At 41.9% G+C, this 19,996-nt stretch overlaps 1 protein-coding gene across 2 annotated transcripts in view; it reads right to left on the bottom strand.

Moving 5' to 3' along the window:
* LOC139327813 (neural cell adhesion molecule 2-like) overlaps nt 1-19,996 on the bottom strand; it is a 282,545-nt gene that overhangs the window by 23,416 nt on the left and 239,133 nt on the right. For both annotated transcript variants that reach the window (XM_070957814.1, XM_070957815.1), the window contains exons 12-15: nt 18,078-18,251; nt 14,434-14,553; nt 13,304-13,425; nt 11,298-11,472 (exon numbers count right to left, since the gene is read on the bottom strand). In XM_070957814.1, the coding sequence (XP_070813915.1) occupies nt 11,298-11,472; nt 13,304-13,425; nt 14,434-14,553; nt 18,078-18,251 (591 nt within the window). The remainder of the gene's footprint in view (nt 1-11,297; nt 11,473-13,303; nt 13,426-14,433; nt 14,554-18,077; nt 18,252-19,996) is intronic.

The raw sequence follows: 19,996 nt of genomic DNA, 5'->3' as shown, positions 1-19,996 counted from the left end.
TGTGCTAACAAAACAACATTTCGGACTGTATATTTCTTTCAAAACACGGCTAATTCTCTCGTCTCAACAGGCTACATTCATTTAACAACAACCAGCTCTCTTTTATGACTAAATACAGCAATTTCACACAGTTTAAGAAACTTACAAACAGCTCGACATCTCTCTCTTCCTCCTGTTTGTCTCGTTTCTCTGCACTTACGTCTGCAGCGCATTCTGCGTTAAGTCCCGCCCTTCCAAAAATCCGGTAGGTTACCAAAATTATCCCAACTTGGCACTGATTGGCTATAACAACATGGTGCCATCTGACTAACCAATTTACAACAGAAACAGGACCTGAAAAGTTCAAGGTCTACCCAAACCGTGGGATATTACAACACTTTTCCAAAAGTCACACAATCACAGAAGTTACATATTTAAAGAAACTATATGTAACAAAAATTAGCAGGGCACTACACACCCATGGTGGAGGTCGGGTGGATGGATGGGTCAAATGCCACATTTCCACTAGCGCGGCTCGACTTGACTCGACTCGACTCTACTCTACCCGGTTGTTTTGTGTTTCCATTAGGGATAGTACCTGGTACCTGATACTATTTTTAGTACCTGCTCTGGCGAGGTTCCAAGCGAGTAGAAGCAATACTATATGTGTGACGTCAACAGCCTGTCGGCCACTGATTGGCCGGAGAGTGTCGTCACTGGTCTGCGACGTCCAACACCGGAAAAACAATCCCGCCCCCTCCATTGTAACGCCGGGCAACAGCAACCGCTGACTTTATTCTTTATTCTCACTCGAGGGAAATGGCTGCTCGTAAAATATCACCGTGGTCCGTCGACGACTTTGTGTGTGACAAAAAGCCACAAACCGAGCAGCAAATACAACATCGCCTTGATGTCCTCCATTGTTTGTCGGCTCTGTTTGCGTTGCGTACAAATTGACGTCATGGCAGTTTCGCGCAGCCGTGGTATGACGACCACGCCTACGTTGAGGAGGTACTATGAAGTACTCAATTGTAATGGAAACTCAACCAAACCAAGTAGAGTAGAGTAGAACTGAGTCGAGTAGAGCTGGAACTGTGTAATGGAAATGCGCCAAAAGAAAACCAACCATAAACATCGACTTTAGTTAACCTACGTATCATACATGATCTTCTTCTAAAGCTAGCCTTGTAGGTTCGGTTTCTGCAATTGTTTCACGACATGAAATGCCAGTGTAACTCCAGTTCTATGAGTACGTGCGCCTGTTGTAATAGTACTCTATGTTATTTTGGGAGTCACTGGCAAATGACCTATACAGTCGTTTAGTTATGAGGATGTGTCAATGACACTTGTCCCTGTACAAATACACATTTCGTTAAAGAGGAATCGCTGTGAGCACAGCTGTTTCTGTTTACATATCAAGGTGGGAGTCAAAAAGCTGTTTTGTAGTGATTCAACACGGCAGTACCGCGCTTGACACATTCATCATTTTGTATTTTGGACTGTGAAAAACTCTAAAATGGACTTTATGTTGGAAATAATGATCATGGTATCGGTCACGCATCACATCACATCATTTAATTGACATCAATCTTCACTCTTTTGGTAGATTTCTATTTGCATGTCTTGCCATGTAGTTGTTTTTTTCCCTTCATTGTTGTTGTATTGTGTTGACATATGCCTTAGGTTGTTGTGCAGTAATTAAGATTTACATTACAGACACAGATATGATTAAATAGAATATGAACAAAATTGAAAACTACCAGACCACCTAATAGTTCTAATAAATACCAAATAAAGACAACACAGTGGTTTCAGTGCTTGTGCGTGCTGAGTGGTCGCTGTGTCTCAGCTCTGTGGAGCGTATCTGGGATCAGTTGTGAGAGGCTTTACAAAGCAACACAGCCACAAATGCTCAACGCAATTATTTCTACATGGTGATGCAGTCTCAATTACGGTTCTCCACTTTGTTATATTATTAATAAGCCAATAGTTATTATTTAATTGGCATTTACAGGACCATAACTATTGTTATTGTTTATGTGTAATATTGAAGTTGCTTATTTACGTCCCCACGCCTCAGGGTATTGTTTGATGCCACCTGCTGCTGTTGTTAAAGGGAACAATGCGAGCGTGGCTGGAATAGCAGAGTTGGGAGTGTGTAAACATTCCTGGCACTGATTAAAGATTTATTCAAAGAGAAATTGGAGACATAACCTGTCTGTCTTCTTCTGCATTTGATTCTGGGAGCTGATGATGCCTGCTTTGTTTTTTTGTGTTTTTAATGCTTGCATGTATGTTGCTTGACAGACGGTATTGCTGCTTCTCGGCCCGAGCTCCCCTGGCAAACCGGCTTGTGATCTCAATGGGACTTAGCCGGTTAAATAAAGGTTTAATGACAAAAAATAATACCAAACTCCTGATCGCTGAAGCCCAGAGAAGGTGCAATGTCCACAAGAATAGTGTTTCTAATAACCTTGAGACTCAGTGTGTGGAGGTAACTTAATATTCTTAGAATGGGGATGTGTTTACCTATTTTTTATATCGTAACTAGGGTTCCGGAGGTATTTACTCTTGCTTATCACCAAAGTGTTTCCTCGGCACCTCGTGGAAATAACTAATTTGTTGTGTGTGACTTGAGTTTTCACCAACTCTCTAATTCCTGAAACACTGTGGTCATTAATTCTTATTCCTCTGCTCTATTAACCCTTTTACCGACTTCTTCTGATTACTTGTTGATATATGGACCCATTAGCGGCTTCATTCAATTGCTCGAGATCCAACTGCTTGTGCCTGGCACCTGAAGCTATTCATACACATCTCACTTTGACGATGCAAAGTAATTAGGCCTGAGCAGTGATTGACCGTCCCTCGATCGGATCTGAGAGGAAGTGACTCGATTGATGATGACCCGACGGGCATTCATTGATTGGGAAGGTAGTGGGCGCTAATCTGTAGGGGGATAAACATAATCATTTGTGGATGCGGGTGAGGAGTTCTTCCTAAGTGCTTACTTTGGAGTGTTGAAGGGAAAGTTTGTCTGAGGAGGCCCTCAGAGACTTGAACCTAATCATTAAATCCTGCCTATGCGGAAGGAGAGGGATGAGTCCTTCCTTTTTTGGTCCAAGGAGAAAGCAGACGAGCCCTGATGGGATTCAAGTGCACTCAAGAGCCAGCGCAGAGGAAATAAAAAACCATGGGAAATTACTCTTAACTTCCAAGAATATGACATCCTGAACAATCAACCCCGGAAGACTTCAAAAGAAACTCGGTCCACCTCTGTTTAATTGCTCCGGTCTTATTTCGTGGGGATTCAAATGCCTCCACCTTCATCTGTAAGTCAAACAGCAAAGCAGGACGGAGCCGACAGCTAAAAGGTTTATCAGGGTGTTTATCACAATTTCAACTGTTAAAAGGGATTAAACGGTGCAGATAATTAATAGATTGACAGATCATTGTTAGAAAACCGAGCAATATATAAACTTTGCCTTGTTTGTGAGTGTGTTTTTGGCATGTAGTGCTGATAAAAGCTTCATGATTGGGAATATTTTACCATAGCAGAGCCAAGACACGAGTCTGCAGCAGAGACAAGGTATTATCAATTTGTATTCATTTATTTAGTGTAACTTTAATTTCGTTTTCATTGTTTCTCCTCACCTCCCCTTGTCCTTCGCACAGAGCTTTCAGTGACATAATATTTAAACAGCGAGGTGTTCAACAAGGTGTCAGCTCCGTCTCAACTCCTCCGTGTGAAGTCGGTCTGCATCCTAAGGACTCTTTTTCCAAACTACTTTCCGCTCTGCTAAAACTCACATGCACACATCACAGTCACTTGGCTGGAAGCTGAATGAGAGTCATATTGATTTTCACAGATACTTTTGATTCGTCCACTGAAGACTACTTCGAATGCTCTTCTCTGTTTTTTTTTCCCTCCACCAAACTGCATCGCCTTACGAAGGTGTTTGGAGGTGAAACTCCTTCAGACAGCTGAACGCAGAGAAATCTCTTTCAGGCTCATTCAATAGAAAAAGAAAACTACTTCAGGTTGAAAATGGCCCAAATTAAAAGCAGTTATCCTTGAACTGCTCTTCTCTGGAATGGAAAACGATCGCCAGCATCTTCCCTCAGATGCTCATTTGAACACAGCCAATGTTTTTAAAACAATATTTTCCAAAATGGCTGTGAAATGGTTTGATTTTGGCTGAGTTTTAACAATAGTGAAAGAGAGTTTGGAGATGCATAGAAAATTGACTGCGGGAGTAGAAACAATTTTAACACCAGGAGAAAATCAATGTTGCCTTATTTCTCCCTCATTGTGGCATAGATACTTTACACTGAACTGGTTTTATCAGGTAACATATGACTTGGCAGCAACACCTGAGCTTCATCAAGACAAAAACATAAAATGCAATCAGCTGACTGCAGCTTTCGAGCGGCGCCATTGTTCCTGCTCTTTCCATCTCAGCAGGGAGGTCTGCTGCCTGCTTCTCTTGCTCATAACAAAATATTTAAATTGTTAATAGTGATGTTGTCAGATGTCAAATACGCTCCCGCAGAAACACAATCCCTTCATCTCAACAGGATTATCTTTGTTCAATGAATAAATCAGTGTCTAAACATGTAAAGATCAGCACTGATCTTGTATCACACTGTTAAAGGGGGGTTTCATCGCTAAAGCCAAGGAGGTTAGTGCGAGGGTAAGGTGCTGGGGTGAGCTTTAAAGGGTTCACTATTGCCACATTTCCACAAGCGCGGCTCGACTCGACTCGACTCTACTCTACCCGGTTGTTTTGTGTTTCCATTAGGGATAGTACCTGGTACCCGATACTATTTTTAGTACCTGCTCTGGCGAGGTTCCAAGCGAGTAGAAGCGATACTATATGTGTGACGTTAACAGCCTGTCGGCCACTGATTGGCCAGAGAGTGTCGTCACTGGTCTGCAACGTCCAACACTGGAAAAACAATCCCGCCCCCTCCATTGTAACGCCGGGCAACAGCAACCGCTGACTTGATTCTTTATTCTCACTCGAGGGAAATGGCTGCTCGTAAAATATCAATGTGGTCCGTCGACGAGGTCCAGACTTTTCTGGGTTTGGTGGCAGATGAAAGAATACAACATCGCCTCGATGTCCTCCATTGTTTGTCGGCTCTGTTTGCGTCACGTACAAATTGACGTCATGGCAGTTTCGCGCAGCCGTGGTATGACGACCCCGCCTACGTTGAGGAGGTACTATGAAGTACTCAATTGTAATGGAAACTCAACCAAACCGAGTAGAGTAGAACCGAGTCGAGTAGAGCTGGAACTGTGTAATGGAAATGCGCCAAAAGAAAACCAACCATCAACATCGACTTTAGTTAACCTACGTATCATACATGATCTTCTTCTAAAGCTAGCCTTGTAGGTTCGGTTTCTGCAATTGTTTCACGACATGAAATGCCAGATGTTGCCATCCTAGGCAAAAAAAAAAGCGAGCTAGAAGGGGAGCTCTGGGTGTAGGAAACAGTTTCCCTTTAAGGACTGAAGCCTTTACGCAGAAGGACAATCCTTGTGGTTTGTCTTATTTGGCTGTTGCAGCTTTAATATGAGAATATTTTCAGTTAACATCTCTTGAGGAGCAGGTGCCTTTTTGCGTCTGCTGTGCCAGTTTCAGAGCCCCAGTGCCAATTAAAAAAAGCAATGCTTTTTGCAGCCAGACTCAAACTGATTCTTCGAGAGCAAAGACTTCAAAGACTGTTTGGGCTCAGTAAACAGATTTTAACCAGTGTTTCATTGTAACAAGAACCTGTTTGTGAATACTAAACTGTGAATGCTAGTATTACTTACGCTGTCTAAAAGCTTGTGAGGTTCTTGAGAATTTATTCAGCAGCAGCAACTGGAAAATCCATGAAATCATAATAAAAATAAAGTCAAAAGGTTTTACCTCAGATAGCTTGGTTATGAGTAGCTTCTCTCTGCAGTAAATGACAACAGAGTTGATTGTCATGCATCTTTTTCATTACACTCCTTTAAAAATAATGACTTTCATTCTGAAAATATATGAGCAACCTGATTAATGTAATGGACGGCTATAAAAGTACTCATTTCCCATTTTGATTTGCTGGCATCACTTCCAGGAAAAGTTTCACTTCAGCTCACAGGGGAGGAGAGAGGCCTTTCCAGATTACTTATTCCAGCACTTTGATGAGATTATTGCAACGCTCCTCAAACAAAATCTATGACGCCTGTTTCAATCAAGGCTTTTTATGGGGCATGGAAGGAAGGAGAGGAGAGAGCCGAGAAAAATACAGCAGCCACAACAAAGCTGAACGCAAGCAATCCCATACTGCAGGCACGGAGTCTTCATTGTGCCTCATTTTCACTTCTGCTCTAATTTAGAACGTTTTTACTGTCAGTGGTAGAAGCAGCAGTCCAGTCTTTGACTGAAGAAACTGTAAAAATACTCCGGTACGCCCATAAGACATAAAACTACAAAAGTATTGAGAGCACAATGTACTTAAAGTCTGTTAAAGTTACAGATGACTTAATCTTCTTTACATTCTGCTGATGGGTAGTTTGAACTATAAGGCAGCATATTTTAGTTATTGATGATATTTTTTGTGAATCAACAAACCAATCAGGAAAAGTGTAACATTTCCCTCTGGAATATACATACATATATACATATTAAAGTAAAGTACAAGTACCTTATTACTGTAATCAAGCACAATAAGTAACTGGACTTTCCACCACTGTATTAAGGAGAACTGTGATTGGTTGGACCTGCTTCCTTGGGTGAAAACTCCCAATTCACTATATTCCTAACCCTTTACTCACTTGTGGTACATGTACTTGAGTGCTTTCAGTTCATTCTACTTCATGTTTTACATTTGGAGATTAAGATTTTAAATTCAAAACCCGTAACGACCAGGCAGTACAATACTGTAAGTCAACCCGTTCCTATTCTCAGGTCACTTTTAGTGTGGAGTTTCCTCAACAGTTTCACATTATGACAGGTTTATGTTTGAACTATTTCCACTTTGTTTTTGAGAAACTGCATTTTTTCAGTTTTTTAAGGCTCTAAATGTCCATTAACGAACAAAGCCCACGCCAATAAGATCCAGATTTATAATGGTCTTATGCGTATCATGGATGGGGGAGCATAGCTGATGATTTTGATGAGGGTCGAGGGCTACAGGGAAGGCAGGGTGGAGGAAAGGAGGGATGAAGAGATGAAAGGAAGACTGGAGAGAGGGAGGAAGGGATGAGGGGTGAGGGATGAGAGGGTGAAGGGAGAGATCCTGGACATGGATGGATGGATGGAGTGTAACGCTGGACCAGTGTGAGCTTGAGGCTCAGGGTGGGGGGGCCGCCTGTTCGGATGTTCTTGGATTTTCAAAAAAGGCACCCAGTGGTCCCTGCATTCAAGTGAGAGACAAGGGGAGAGAGAAAGAAAGGGGGGGGGGCAAAGACAGAGTCGAAGGGGAAATGAGTGAATCAGGGAAGTGGGATGTGTTCGGATGAGGGGATGAGTGCACTGTTCTTCAGGCGAGTTACTGTGGTGGTTTCATCTGTCGCGTAATACTCGTGTCACATGTCGCGCGAAGACAGAATAGAAGGGAAATGAATGAATCAGGTGAGCTTAAGTACTCGTGCGGGGCGTGGTCTTTGTTCCTGAACTTGTTTCTAAAACTTCATGCGTTATCATGGCAGTGAAACTTTTGGTGGCACGGTGGAAAAAGTGGTAACACTGTCACCTCACAGCTAGAAGGTCCCGGTTCAAATCCCGCTGTGGGCACTGTGGCGTGTCCTCCACCATGCCTTCAATGCCTGCTGCTCGAGGAAGGGGGCCTTTCTGTGTGGAGTTTGCATGTGCTCCCCGTCCTCAACTGGGGTATCCTCCACGGAGGAAGGACGACCAGGATGGGTCAAATATGGAGGAATTCATTTCACGGGAAGCATGGCGTGAAGCATGTAATGTGCAACATGTAGTGTGATGTGATAATAAAAGTACAATTCTTCTTCTTCTTCTAAACTCCAAAAACCCTTTTTTTCACATAGATTTAATATTCACCCTGTGCCTTTTAACAGCACTGATGCAATTAGCCTGTATACGTTTAATTAACTTTGATAAATGTAGCCGTCATGATTTTATCAGCGCACAGTACTTTTTCATCAGCACACCTGGACAAGAGGGCAGAAGTGCAGAGGGTGGAGTTTTTTTTTACTAATTTTTTCACTTCTTGCTTCTTTCTAGCCTTGGTGGTGTTATGGAAACAATGTTGGAAGGAAACCACAAGACAAAAAGTCTGTTCATCAACAAAGCAGCGTGGTGGAGCGATGCCGGAAGAAAAAAAAAAAAGAAAAGAAAAAAGTTTGGCGTTCGAGGCACATTGTTGTAATTGGGGAGGGCAGGGGGACAGTGCAGTGATTTACGACGTGAAAAGAAAACTTTGATAAAGAAAAAAAAAAAAGGCTCAAAGGAAGAAGAGTAAATTGAAAAGGAACCAAGGGCAGTGTTGCAATCAATGGATTTTTTCTTAAAGGATTCTGTGAGAGCAGGAGGAGCAGAAGGTTATGCAGCCTGCCTGGTACACACTAAGAAAAAAAAAAAAAAGAAAGAGAAGTACCGATTCAATAGCTGCGAATGCATAATACATAGAGGGAAAATTGAGGAGAGAAATTGGCTGGTGAGAGATAGAAAGCACCTATATCGTGTCAACATCAGGAAAAAAAAAAACAAGGAGATGTTTCTTTCATCCAGTGTGCACCAGCGTGTTGAGAGGAGAAAAGAAAAGCCGATGAATTGGAGAGACGGTCCGCGATTGGGATTGGCAGATATTTCACATCTAATACTGTTGATTGAGCTGAACACTGACCAGACTTCCTCCTCATCCAATTTGACTCACTGGAGCAGAAAATGTGAGTCATTTTTCTGTTTAACCTGCGTGACTTTCCGAGATGATATAAATAAATGAACATCGCTTTGGCTGAAAAGTATTAAGATTGTCACCGTCACTTAATGGAAATGCAGTCAACATAATCTGCCATTATTAAATTGTAAACTGGTGTGGGACAGCATCAGTTAGGAGTTGAGAGACAAAGTTTCTAGCGTGTGCCTCTCGCTTTGTACAAGGGAGGATCTGAAAATCCTGCTGGCCGGCGTTGCTCTTCTCCAAACACATTAAGAGAAAAGCATTTTCTCCCTGTCTCTCTTTCCCGCGATGCACTGCTGTTTGCTAACAAGAGAGGACAGCCAATCGAAAAGACCTGCCTTAAGCCTGCCGTTTGCCCGGCTTTGTTTTCTGTTTGAAAAGCAGCACACACTTGCAGGCCATTTAGCCGCTGCGGTAATGACAGAGGCAAACACATGCTCGGGCATGAGCAAAACAGCAGCGAAACGGCCCCTCTTTCGTTTGTTTTTTCACCTGTGAACGCGAGGTCTGCATTTGTTTCAGCGATTTGTTTGCCTGTGTCTTAAGCTGCGTGTGTTCTGGCTTCAGAGTGAGAGCTGTTCCGTGTTCTGCATGCTTCAAAGCCTCTGCTTCCATTTCTGCACACGTATGTGCATTTGCATGTTAGCTCAAATGACCTGGAGGTCTTGGAAATGAGAGGGTCCCTGCACATCCATGCATTTTCTTTTCTGGGACATTAAGCGTGAGGCTAGGAAAACATACGCACGAAGCAGAACCATAGCCTCGACATAAGGATGAGATGGAACTGAATGAGCTCGCCTAGCCACGCACCAGCGTTGTGTCTGCGCTGCTTTCTGGTGCAGAATTGCAAAGAAGCGCCGCGGGAGAACCACAGGATAAATAGAAAGAAGAAAAGAATGATGTTTTAAAGAAGCAAACCACAACCTGAGGGTATTTTCGTTAGTGCCTGGTTTCTCTGAGGCGACCCCTGGTGTGATTTCACCACTTGCTGCTGTTTATTAGAACAGGTGTGAATGAATCCCTCGCGTGGACGTCAAGGAGCGTCTTCGTCCGCTTCCAGGTCTTGTTTTGTCCAGCCATGCTCAATTTACAATTGCATAATTCAGCTGTCTAACGTGAAACCATTAACGCTGATTGAACAAGTGCTAGTCATGTTGCTTGTAGCTATTGTTTTAAATCTATCACCATAGATTTAAAACAACTGGTAATGTTACACCATATCCAGCATTATCCGACCCTAACGAGCCATTTTTTTTCAGGTGTTTTCCAGTCAATTTTTTGCATTTTTCACCCTTATGAACAACAACTTTCGCTACTCAATAAAAGCTCCTCGTGGTTTCTTGGTTTGATCGATCTCAGCAACCATAAACGACGTAAAACAGTGTGTTATAATGCTTCCAGTGCAAATCTTGGACCAGCCAAAGCAATCCAAACATGTCCAAAAGCAATTTTAAGGAGGCATCTGCTCATTCCACACATGAAGCTCAGTTCCTTCTATTCAAATATGGGCCAATTCACCCGGTATAATCTCATCATGTAGCTGAACAGAGCCAGTTGTGGCTTAAAATAGTTCGTAATATAACATAATTAATACAGCAAGTTTTGCTAACTAGCATCATAAATGCTGTTGATTGTCCTTGACTGCATAATCAGACTTTAAGCTGAAGGTGCTAACACTGAAAAAGGTGAACCATCAGCTGCCCTCCCTCTCCTCGCAGCTGGAGCTGTTTTCACTGAAAAGAATGGAGGCGGCAAATGCTCGCTGTTTGAAAACACCTTTATGAGTCTCCCGACTTTCTGAAAGTGCAATGCTAAATAGCTGGAGTGCTTCTTTAACACTTAGAAACAAGATTTCTGTGATATACCTTGAAGTTCTGAACTCGTTTTGTACCTATTCCAGCAAATAAATGGCCAAAGCTAAACAAACCATGTCAAATACAGGTTTTCAATGGGGCTACAATTAAGTTTTACAGCAGAAAAATGCCAAGCTTTTTCAATACAACACCAGAAAACAACTTTTGAGCTGCAGCTGCTTCTGGTCTCTCAGATTTAAACGCCATTCAACAATCACATGGGGAAAATCCATTGCAGGAGAAGCACAGGCACTGATTTCTCCACTGACAGCAGCCTCATTAGTCCAGAAAGCAATGCAGCTATGAGGCCCGCTGCGCTCTGAGGCTTGCTTTATCTTCACTGGTACATCTTGCTCTCTTGCTTTTGTTATCACCAATGCTATCGCACTTTCCAGTGGCACAAATAACACAAAGCAGAACACAACAAGTTCAGAAATGTTCTCTGGGGGCTTTCAAAAGGCAGTAAATACCCAGCAGAAGTAAGCAAGCAAAGGAAAAGTGGATATATTAAAAATGCACATTGCAGCACAAAGTCTTCTTTTGTGGTGCTTTTACCTGTAATGTCAGGTTTCTGTGGCATGAAGAACTGATAGAAGGTGGGCTCCGACAGGCCTTTGACGTTACGTGCTGTGATTTCCACTTCGTATCTTGTGTTCCACTGCAGCGGCTGAAGCAACGCAAAATCATTCACTCCTGGTACAAGCTTGGTCATCCACTGCTCCTCTTTATCCTGAGAGGAGAGAAGAGGGGAGGGTAGAGGAGGGACATGTAAAAGAAACCCCAGACCACTGGATAAATAACTTTAATCACTGCTCTACGTTTCATTTTTGTCTGTGAGCATCAAAGAAGAGCCAGGGAAGCGTTGTTCTGTGATAAACAGTATCTTACCCTTTGTATTTTTAATCTGGGGATTCGGAGCGTTACTGCAGCAAGAATTTGGGTTGTGAAACGCCCACACAGATGAACTTGTGTGAGTAAAAAGAAAGGCTAATCCTCTGTTTTTCAATCAAGTTCTCGGATACCTTTCTGTTTCTTTGCGACTGCAGCCTTTTCTCTTTTTCCCCCTTCCTTACATCATTCTTCCTTTCCCTCCTTCCTCCTCCTTTGTCTCGAGATCCATCGCAAACAGAGGATTGGAAACGGAAGAGTCAGGCTGCAAGCATGCCAAACGAACTGTGCGCTCACCACTCTTGCACCTTTTCCTCCCAATGTTAGAGAACAGGCTTTTATAAGGCAAGGTCCAGGGCGCAGTGCATGTGGCTTTTGTCAGGGTTGTCTGGTGGTTATGATGGGTCTGCGGGTTCGCCCGTTCTGCATACGCCTCCACGATGAAGCACTTGTGCGTTCCTCATGCCAGACAAGGCCGTAAGGTTAGTGGGGTGTGACGCATCTGCCATTTCCCCCCGCACTTGCCTTCAAAAGCCTCTCTGAGACTTCCTGACCCTCTTTTCCACACCATGTTTTCATCTGTTGCAGCATTATTTTAAATCGCTGTCGCTTCCTCAGTGAGACAGAGAAATGCCTGCTTGGACACATTAGCATTGGGGAGATAGGAGATTTGGACCAGCTCAAATCCATTTAGTCCTGTGGAGAGTTTTTGTGCGAGTGCCATCTATTCTGTTTCCTGGCTTCATCTCAGTCGCTCGCCTTATCTTGTGAGTTTAAGCTGCTTTTTGCTATTTTATTAACACACACACACACACACACAAAATCAACTACTTAAATGGATGAGTGAATTCTGAAAGCTTGTGTGTGCTCTCATTTAAAACATGAATTGTAAGTGACACAAGGATAGAAAAATAGAGATTCTCAAGCAGAACATTATTCATTTTGCCACCAACGCACCCGCTCAACTCAATCGACAGGAACCTATTAAGCTAGTGAGTCACGCGCTCTCCATTGGGAGAAAAACGCATTCCCAGTGTCACATCCTGTGTTGCTATTGTGTCAAGCACAAAGGAAAATCTACGATTTTGAGCTGTTTTGGCGTCTTTTATGTCAGACAAAATAACATACTTTGAAATTAAAGAAAACACCTCCTCTGAATTGGATGGTCCTCTTTTGTTCGTAAGTATTTAGCAAATGGCAGCCTTGCTTTTTTTGCTTTTTAGGGGAGTATAAATCTCAGTGGTATGATATGAATATAAATGTTCTGAGAAAGTTTTAATCAGTTCTGTTGGTTACTCACAGAAACCTTCTCAGTTGCGAGCTATCTTAGGCTCTTTTATGATGTCCCAATATCACTATACAGCACTAATAATAACCAAAATTAACAATTATTAGGGTAACATAAGGATTAGTTTCACTAACCTTAATGCATCTCCCTGGCCCAATCCAAAAATATTGTACCTAATCAGCATGCATCAGTGCTTCTCTCTATGCTGTCAAGGTCCCATACTCAGTATCCACCTTCATAATAAAGGAGCATGTAACGCAGTGCAACAGATAAGCTCACTGATGTGTTTTTAATAGCCTCTGAACATTGTCTGGTCTGGTTTTAGGAGTCTGTTTCTGAGAACACACCTGATTGCTGTAACCAAGTGTAGCTGTAAAATACTCACAGTCTTGTACTTGACTATATACTCCACAATAGGCATCCCTCCATCGTCCTGCTTGACCAGCCCCAGCCTGTACGCCTTGCCCATTCCTCTCTGCCCGTGGACCGCCGGTGGACTCGGCTCTCCTGAGGGAGACGTGAGGGGAGGAGGCTTCAGCAGAGATACAAAACAATGTGTCTTTGTGTGTTTTTTTTCTGTGCGAGGATGTGTGTGTGGCTGTGTGTGCATTCCCAGGGAAGGGAGCAGGTGGCAATGTGAGATATGAGATAAGGATGCAGTGCAAGGAGAGAGACGGTTTTAAGCTGAATTAAATTCATATTACAAGGTAACTCCCACTGCCTGGCTATAACTAATGTTGACTGGAGCTTCTTATTATTCACTGTATTTTGCTAATTGGGTCTTCTTTCCAACATTCATTCTCAGTAGCTGCCCTGCTGTATAACATTAACGGTGGAGATACTTTTTTCTACGGCCTTGCCTTGATTTACTGCAATCCTGCTGTGCCAGATTGCCAGAATATATAAAATGCTTATCATAAAACCCCTGCAGTATATAATTTTTAATACAGCAATTTTGCATCAAGACACAAATTTGACAGGATCTATTCCTAGCTCCAATAATCTGGATTCATATCACTGAAATATGAGGAAATCGTAACCATTTCAAATATAAGGACGCCGGAGTTTCATTAGATGGCAAACAGGTCTCATTTCAGGAAGGTGCTCATGCTTTGAATAAATTTTACAGCATGTTTGCTTTCTATCACATCTTCATTTCATGAAATGAACATCTTTCTCATATTAATCCAAATGTATGGTCTGCTTCATCTGCATTTCATTTTATATAATACATGCATTTTTGTACTCTGGGATTTGCACGTGATCATCTCCTGCACATCAACATTTGTGAAATGATGGGATGTGCCAATAGTTAACAATTAATGCAGTCTAATTGCTATAAAGCCATTGTAGTGATGAATTAAAGTGATTATGACTAGATACATGTGTAATTGGCTGTTGGAATACATCTGAAGTTCCCTTTTGGGTTGAATCCTAATGGACTGAGAAACTCTTATTCTGAAGGATGTGTCATGAAATGAGCTCTGTGTGGAGGAATAAGGGTAACAGACTTACGGATGGGTAGAGTTTGGAAGGTCTCCGTGTGGCTGAACTCTCCCTGACCCTTTCCATTGACAGCCGCCACTCGAACCTCGTACGTCGTGTTGGGCTCCAGTCCTGTCAGCACCACTGTCGCTGGAGAGAGACGGGACCAGAGTTCATGTCACCAGGAAATATATGGCACAGTGAATCATGCAGTTAGCACAGTGAGCCATTAAAACAAACAATTTGCCATCAAGTCTTTCACGTGTGAAGGTGTGTTTAAGAGTGTATGTTTCACCTGGAAAACAGGTGAGATCTCATTATCGTCATGTTACAGTAAAACCAGCTTTTACTTTTTTGGATATAACTGGGACAGTCCTTTCCTGTTTCCACATGATAATGCCCTCCTGCACAAAGCCAGGTCTTCAAAGACATTTTCCCAGACAGTTTTCCCAGTTTAGAGTGGTAGACTGGCCTGACATCTACCCCATCCAACACCTTTAGGATGGACAGGGACCAACAGAGACCTCATCAGCAAACAGTGGCCGACCTCACTTGAGGCTGAATGGGAGCAAATTCTCCTCTCAGGCTCCAAAATCTTGTTGAAAGCCTACTCAGAAGAATGGAGGCTGTTGTGGCAGAAGATTGAGGGTGTCAGTATGCTTGAAACAAACTAGTTAACACAAAGTTACATCTGAGAACAAAAGGTTTTCTAGCGGTTTCAAATGACCACACTTGACGGTTTGGCTGTCATTGAGAGGGGAGAGACACAACAACCGCTTTCAGGGAGCTTCTCCTCATAGTATGGCTATGTTGTTCACATGAAAAGTGCCAGAAGTAATTGGCCCTGGACTCCATTAAGTCCAGTTTCAAAAAGCCGCCCATGTCTGACTTTGGAAAGGCATGGAGGAGGGTGTTTCAGACGCTGTTTTAGGATGGAAAATACTTTGGTTAAAGCACACTGAGGCCTTAATCCTCAAGGTTTTGGAACGGGGGGTAAAACAATGTTGTAACATGTAACATTCAGCTGTCCACATTCTTTTGACCATGTTCTGTAGATCAAAGCTATGCTAAATGCATAAATGTCTAATGACAAGTCTCCACTGTCCTGTGGGCTTCCACAGGGCTCTTTTCTGGGCCCACTGTTATTCTCTGCCCTTGGGACAGATCCTTAATAGATTAAACATTGCTTATCATTTATTTGAAGATGATAGCCAACTGCACTTTACATTCAAATCAAGTGAGGCTTTTAGGTTATCCAGGCTACTAGACTGTCTGAACACTATTAGGGACTGGATGCTCCACACTCCAACCTCCATAATTTAAGGGAAACATTTGATCAGACCTAGTCATTCAACAGACGTCAAGCAGCTAATGAGAGCTTGTTTTTTTCCACTTAAGAATATTTCACTTTTTTCCTCACTTACTCTGTCTGCTCTTGATCATCTGCAGCCAGTAAAGGACCAGAATGCTGCTGCAAGGCTATCTACTGGGTCAAACAGACAGCGTCACATCACCCATGTACTTAGATCTCTTCATTGGCTCTCTGCTGCGTATGGGATCCAGGTTAAAACTCCTTCATATGTGGCTGAACAACTTCACCCTTCCTCGTCAGCTCACTCTCTAAGCTAAATTTGTTGTCAGTCCCACACAACGGCGATGGTAATCGAGCAGTTGAGGTCGTGTCACTTAAACTACAGTATCCTCTGCCTGCACCCTCACAGTCTGCTGATTCTGCTGAGTCTTTTTAAAGGCAGCTCAATACATACCTGTACAGACAGGCGTTTGGGTAACCTGTATTCACCAGGTCTGCATTTTAAATATTTACGAATGTGCTCTAAAATAAATTTTACTAACTTAATTTCTCAGTATGAAAGCTTGAGCTGGATTTCAAAAATATCCTAATAATAAGGATTATAATGTAATATAGCATTTACAATGTAAATTCCATTTATTATCTACTGTAATTGGTAGCAAATAAGAAATTCCTGGAAATTTGAAAAACACAAAACAAAAAGCTCTAAAAAAGGATGCATTCAAAAACTAGATGGGAGAGTGAGTCAGCTCACAGCATGTTGTTATAAAGTATACAACTATAGTGACACTGAAAACAGTGTAATCTGTCGCATTCATACTGTAAATGATTACTGAAAAAAGGGAATCTCATTATCAGAGCACATTAGAGATTCCCATTTAAATTATGCAGTCACAAGAGTCTATTTACATAACCTTCACTATTCAGAAAGGCAGCAGAGAGTCGGCGGTGTAATGAGCTTGAGTGAAAAGTTGTTGTTTTTGTCAGTCTGCACAAATTAAATACTTGAATGGTAATAGGTGCTTTTGCAGTTCTTTAGTCCTGGAACTGAAAACAAATTCTGCAATTTGCAGCGGTGCTAGGTTACTTTCCAGGCTATAAGCAGACATTTCAATTTGGGTAAAAGCATCCAAATGAAACAAGTCCAGGCATCTCATTATATTGAAGAGTTTATTGTGTAAGGATTTTCTACTGAGGATAACTGAAGTGGCTTCTATGATAATATGATGCCACTTACTGACTTGTAATCAGTCCAGCTCGCAATTTGAATATTTTGGTCCTAATCTTGAGTAGAGGGCAAATTTAACTAAACAGAGAGGAAATTAAATTTCCAATCAAGCTTTATTCATCAAGTTTTATCCCTGATGTTTCCTCCTTTCTCCTTCATGCATGTCCTTTGTTCCTACATGTGGAGTATATTTCCATGTATACTGTTAAACTGCTACTGTTTAGTATTCTGCTCACTAGATCTCCATATTGTAATTGACTCTGAAATGAGTGATATTAGTGATAAGCCCTTCAGGTTTGTCAGACCTGCTTACCAGCTGACCATTAGTCCTCTGGCTTCCATTTTCCAACCTTTCCATCCATCCATCCTTCACCTCATGCTGTACTAAGGCTCAGAAATCAATTTGGAGTGGGAAAGCATGAGAAGAGGAGGAGGTGGTTTTTGAGCTCAGACAGGTTGTGGCTCTCTCCCCACGAGGTGTTTGAGGCTTGTCATGACCCAAAAACATCTCGGGACCAAGGCTTTGCAGAATCGCATGAGAGATCATATCATACGGCCTCTACTCATGTTTGATTGGTGTCGTTCCATTGGCAGTCAACAACCTACAGGGTCTTAAACTGACACGACACAAAACCTTGCTTGTTTTTGGTCTGTGTGACAAAATGATGATGATGGTATCACTTCTTGATCAGGTGCACATGTTCACCATTAATTAGTAGCTTATTAGTATGCATATTAGTAGCATATTGCCTCTTTATTAGTCATTATGAAACACTTATTGCCATTTTCTGCATGACCATATTCTACAGCTACTAGGCCTCCTCATTACCGCTCATTAATACTAAGAAAAGAAGTTATTGTACTTGAATTACGATCTTACCTAACCTAACCTTAACCCCCATAATAAGGCATTAATTAGTGCTTTATAATGACCTATAAAAAGCCAGTATGCTGCTAATGAGTATACCAATAGTGAATATGTGAAGTATTTCCCTCTAACTACTGCTATGAAAAACCAATATACCATTGCTCTTTAAGAAATATACCACCGTTTTTCCTAGTTTAAGCCCTTAACTCCAAATGATGATGAAAAACACCACTTTCACTTATTCAACAGATATATAAACCACTCACTCTGGACACTGTGCGACTTGACATCCCTCCAGTCCTGCGAGCCAACCTCTTTGTACTGGACCAGGTAGTAGCTGATGGGAACGCCGCCATGCGAGTCGGGCTTCATGAAGGTGACAGTCGCCAAGCGCTGGGAAACGGCTGAGAGACGCACTGAGTATGGATTTGATGGTACATCTGAAAAGACAAAACGATGTGGGTCAAACACAGCAGTTGGATTGCTTCCCTTCAAGAGCTGGTACGTCTTGCCTGAACCACTTCTGAGGTTGCAGGAGCTTCTATTAATCTGAAAATCCACAAACTTTTATGAATGAAAGCAAGATAGCAAGAGGGAGGCTGATGTAAAAAAAGAAGAAGAAAAACTGAAAAAAAAGGCTGCTATCAGAATCTGACTGTTCTTTCCTTCATGTTGAGTTAAAAGAGAAAAATGAGTCCAACCACCAGTGCATTACCCATGAAACATCTCCATTATTGAAACTGGGTGTACTGTTTTCCATGCCAAAAGCTCTGGAAAGCACGCACTAACTCCATTTCTTCAGAAATAAACATCATATATATCAGAGATGTCTATTATTATCATCCAAATATATATTGCATGCATTCATATGCTTGTGCACACAACTTAATGCACCTTTATCTGTGCGTAAATAGCTACATCCATTGAGGTCACGACAGCACTACATTTTCACTGTTGATTTAAAACCCCTTTTGTTTTGCTTTCTAGGCTGACTGTCCACAAAAATAGGACAGATGAGGCCGTATGAAAGTCTCATTAATTATTCTTACAACTTCCACAAAAACTAGGGATCTACTGAAAACAAAAAATATACACATGGTATCTAATATCTATATCTATCACACACACGCGCACACAGAGAAAACTTCCATTGGCCAATTATTACTATTCCCTGCATTGTTTTTTTTCCCACTCATATTCTACAAACACCCACCCCTACTCTGCCTCTGATTGGCTCTTCAAACCCTAACCATCTCAGCAGCCATTTTCACTCCTGGGGTTTCAGAACGATGAGCAATCCCCCTTTCAAAACCACACTCATGCATTCATATTCACACCATAATAACCATAGGGCCATTACTTGCATTTTATATGCATTTTTTTTAACTGAAGATCAAGGTACTTCCGATGCTAGACAGTTACCGACCTACCTATTACATCACTGCTATTCCCACAATAAAACTAAAGATAGAAATGATTGCTCAAATAACTGTCACCCTTGAAAGCAATTTCACATAATTTCTTCTTATTATTATCATATTGAGGTTTGGTGGTACATCACTCAGCAGCATGTTTCATTTATCCTTGGACTTGTTGTTGAAAATCAACATATTTGCTCTTTTTTCAGTGTGTTTCTCACTTCGAAAGCATCAGCGCAACATTGACATATTTACCTGTGGCCCTATTTGACTCAAACTACAAACCTATTTACGTGCAAAGACATTTCAAGTGGTTTTTACTCAAGGCTTTGCAGACAGTGCGCAAAGAAGTGATGAGTCCGTGCAGCTCCCACCTGAGATCATCTGTCTTTTGAGTCTCTATTAGTGACTTAAACTTCTACAGCTATATGAGTGTGTGTGTTTGTGTGTGTCTTGTGTCAGAGCAACTTCCAAAACACACAGTTTCCTGCAACACTACATATTAGGTCAGCTTTTTGCTCACTATTTTTCTCCTTAGCCAGAGCAATTCAATCTGCACTAAAGATAATTGGACTGCACAATTGTGTATCGGCCTGTGCTACCGTAAATTAGGGGGTACTTCAGTAAATAGCGAGGGGTATGGTAAATCAGCCGGCACTATTTGAGATTAGGCTAGGCTGAATAGGGGTTGGGAGTTGTAGTGGAATTTATCTTCCTGAGAATTGCAAATAAGGCTATTACCATTAGTAGTGAGGTAGAGGGTTAGA

Source organism: Chaetodon trifascialis, chromosome 24 (genome assembly GCF_039877785.1).
Source record: "Chaetodon trifascialis isolate fChaTrf1 chromosome 24, fChaTrf1.hap1, whole genome shotgun sequence".
NCBI lineage: Eukaryota > Metazoa > Chordata > Actinopteri > Chaetodontiformes > Chaetodontidae > Chaetodon > Chaetodon trifascialis.
Note: the sequence above shows the minus strand (reverse complement) of the source record. Positions and strands in the feature narration are given on the sequence as shown.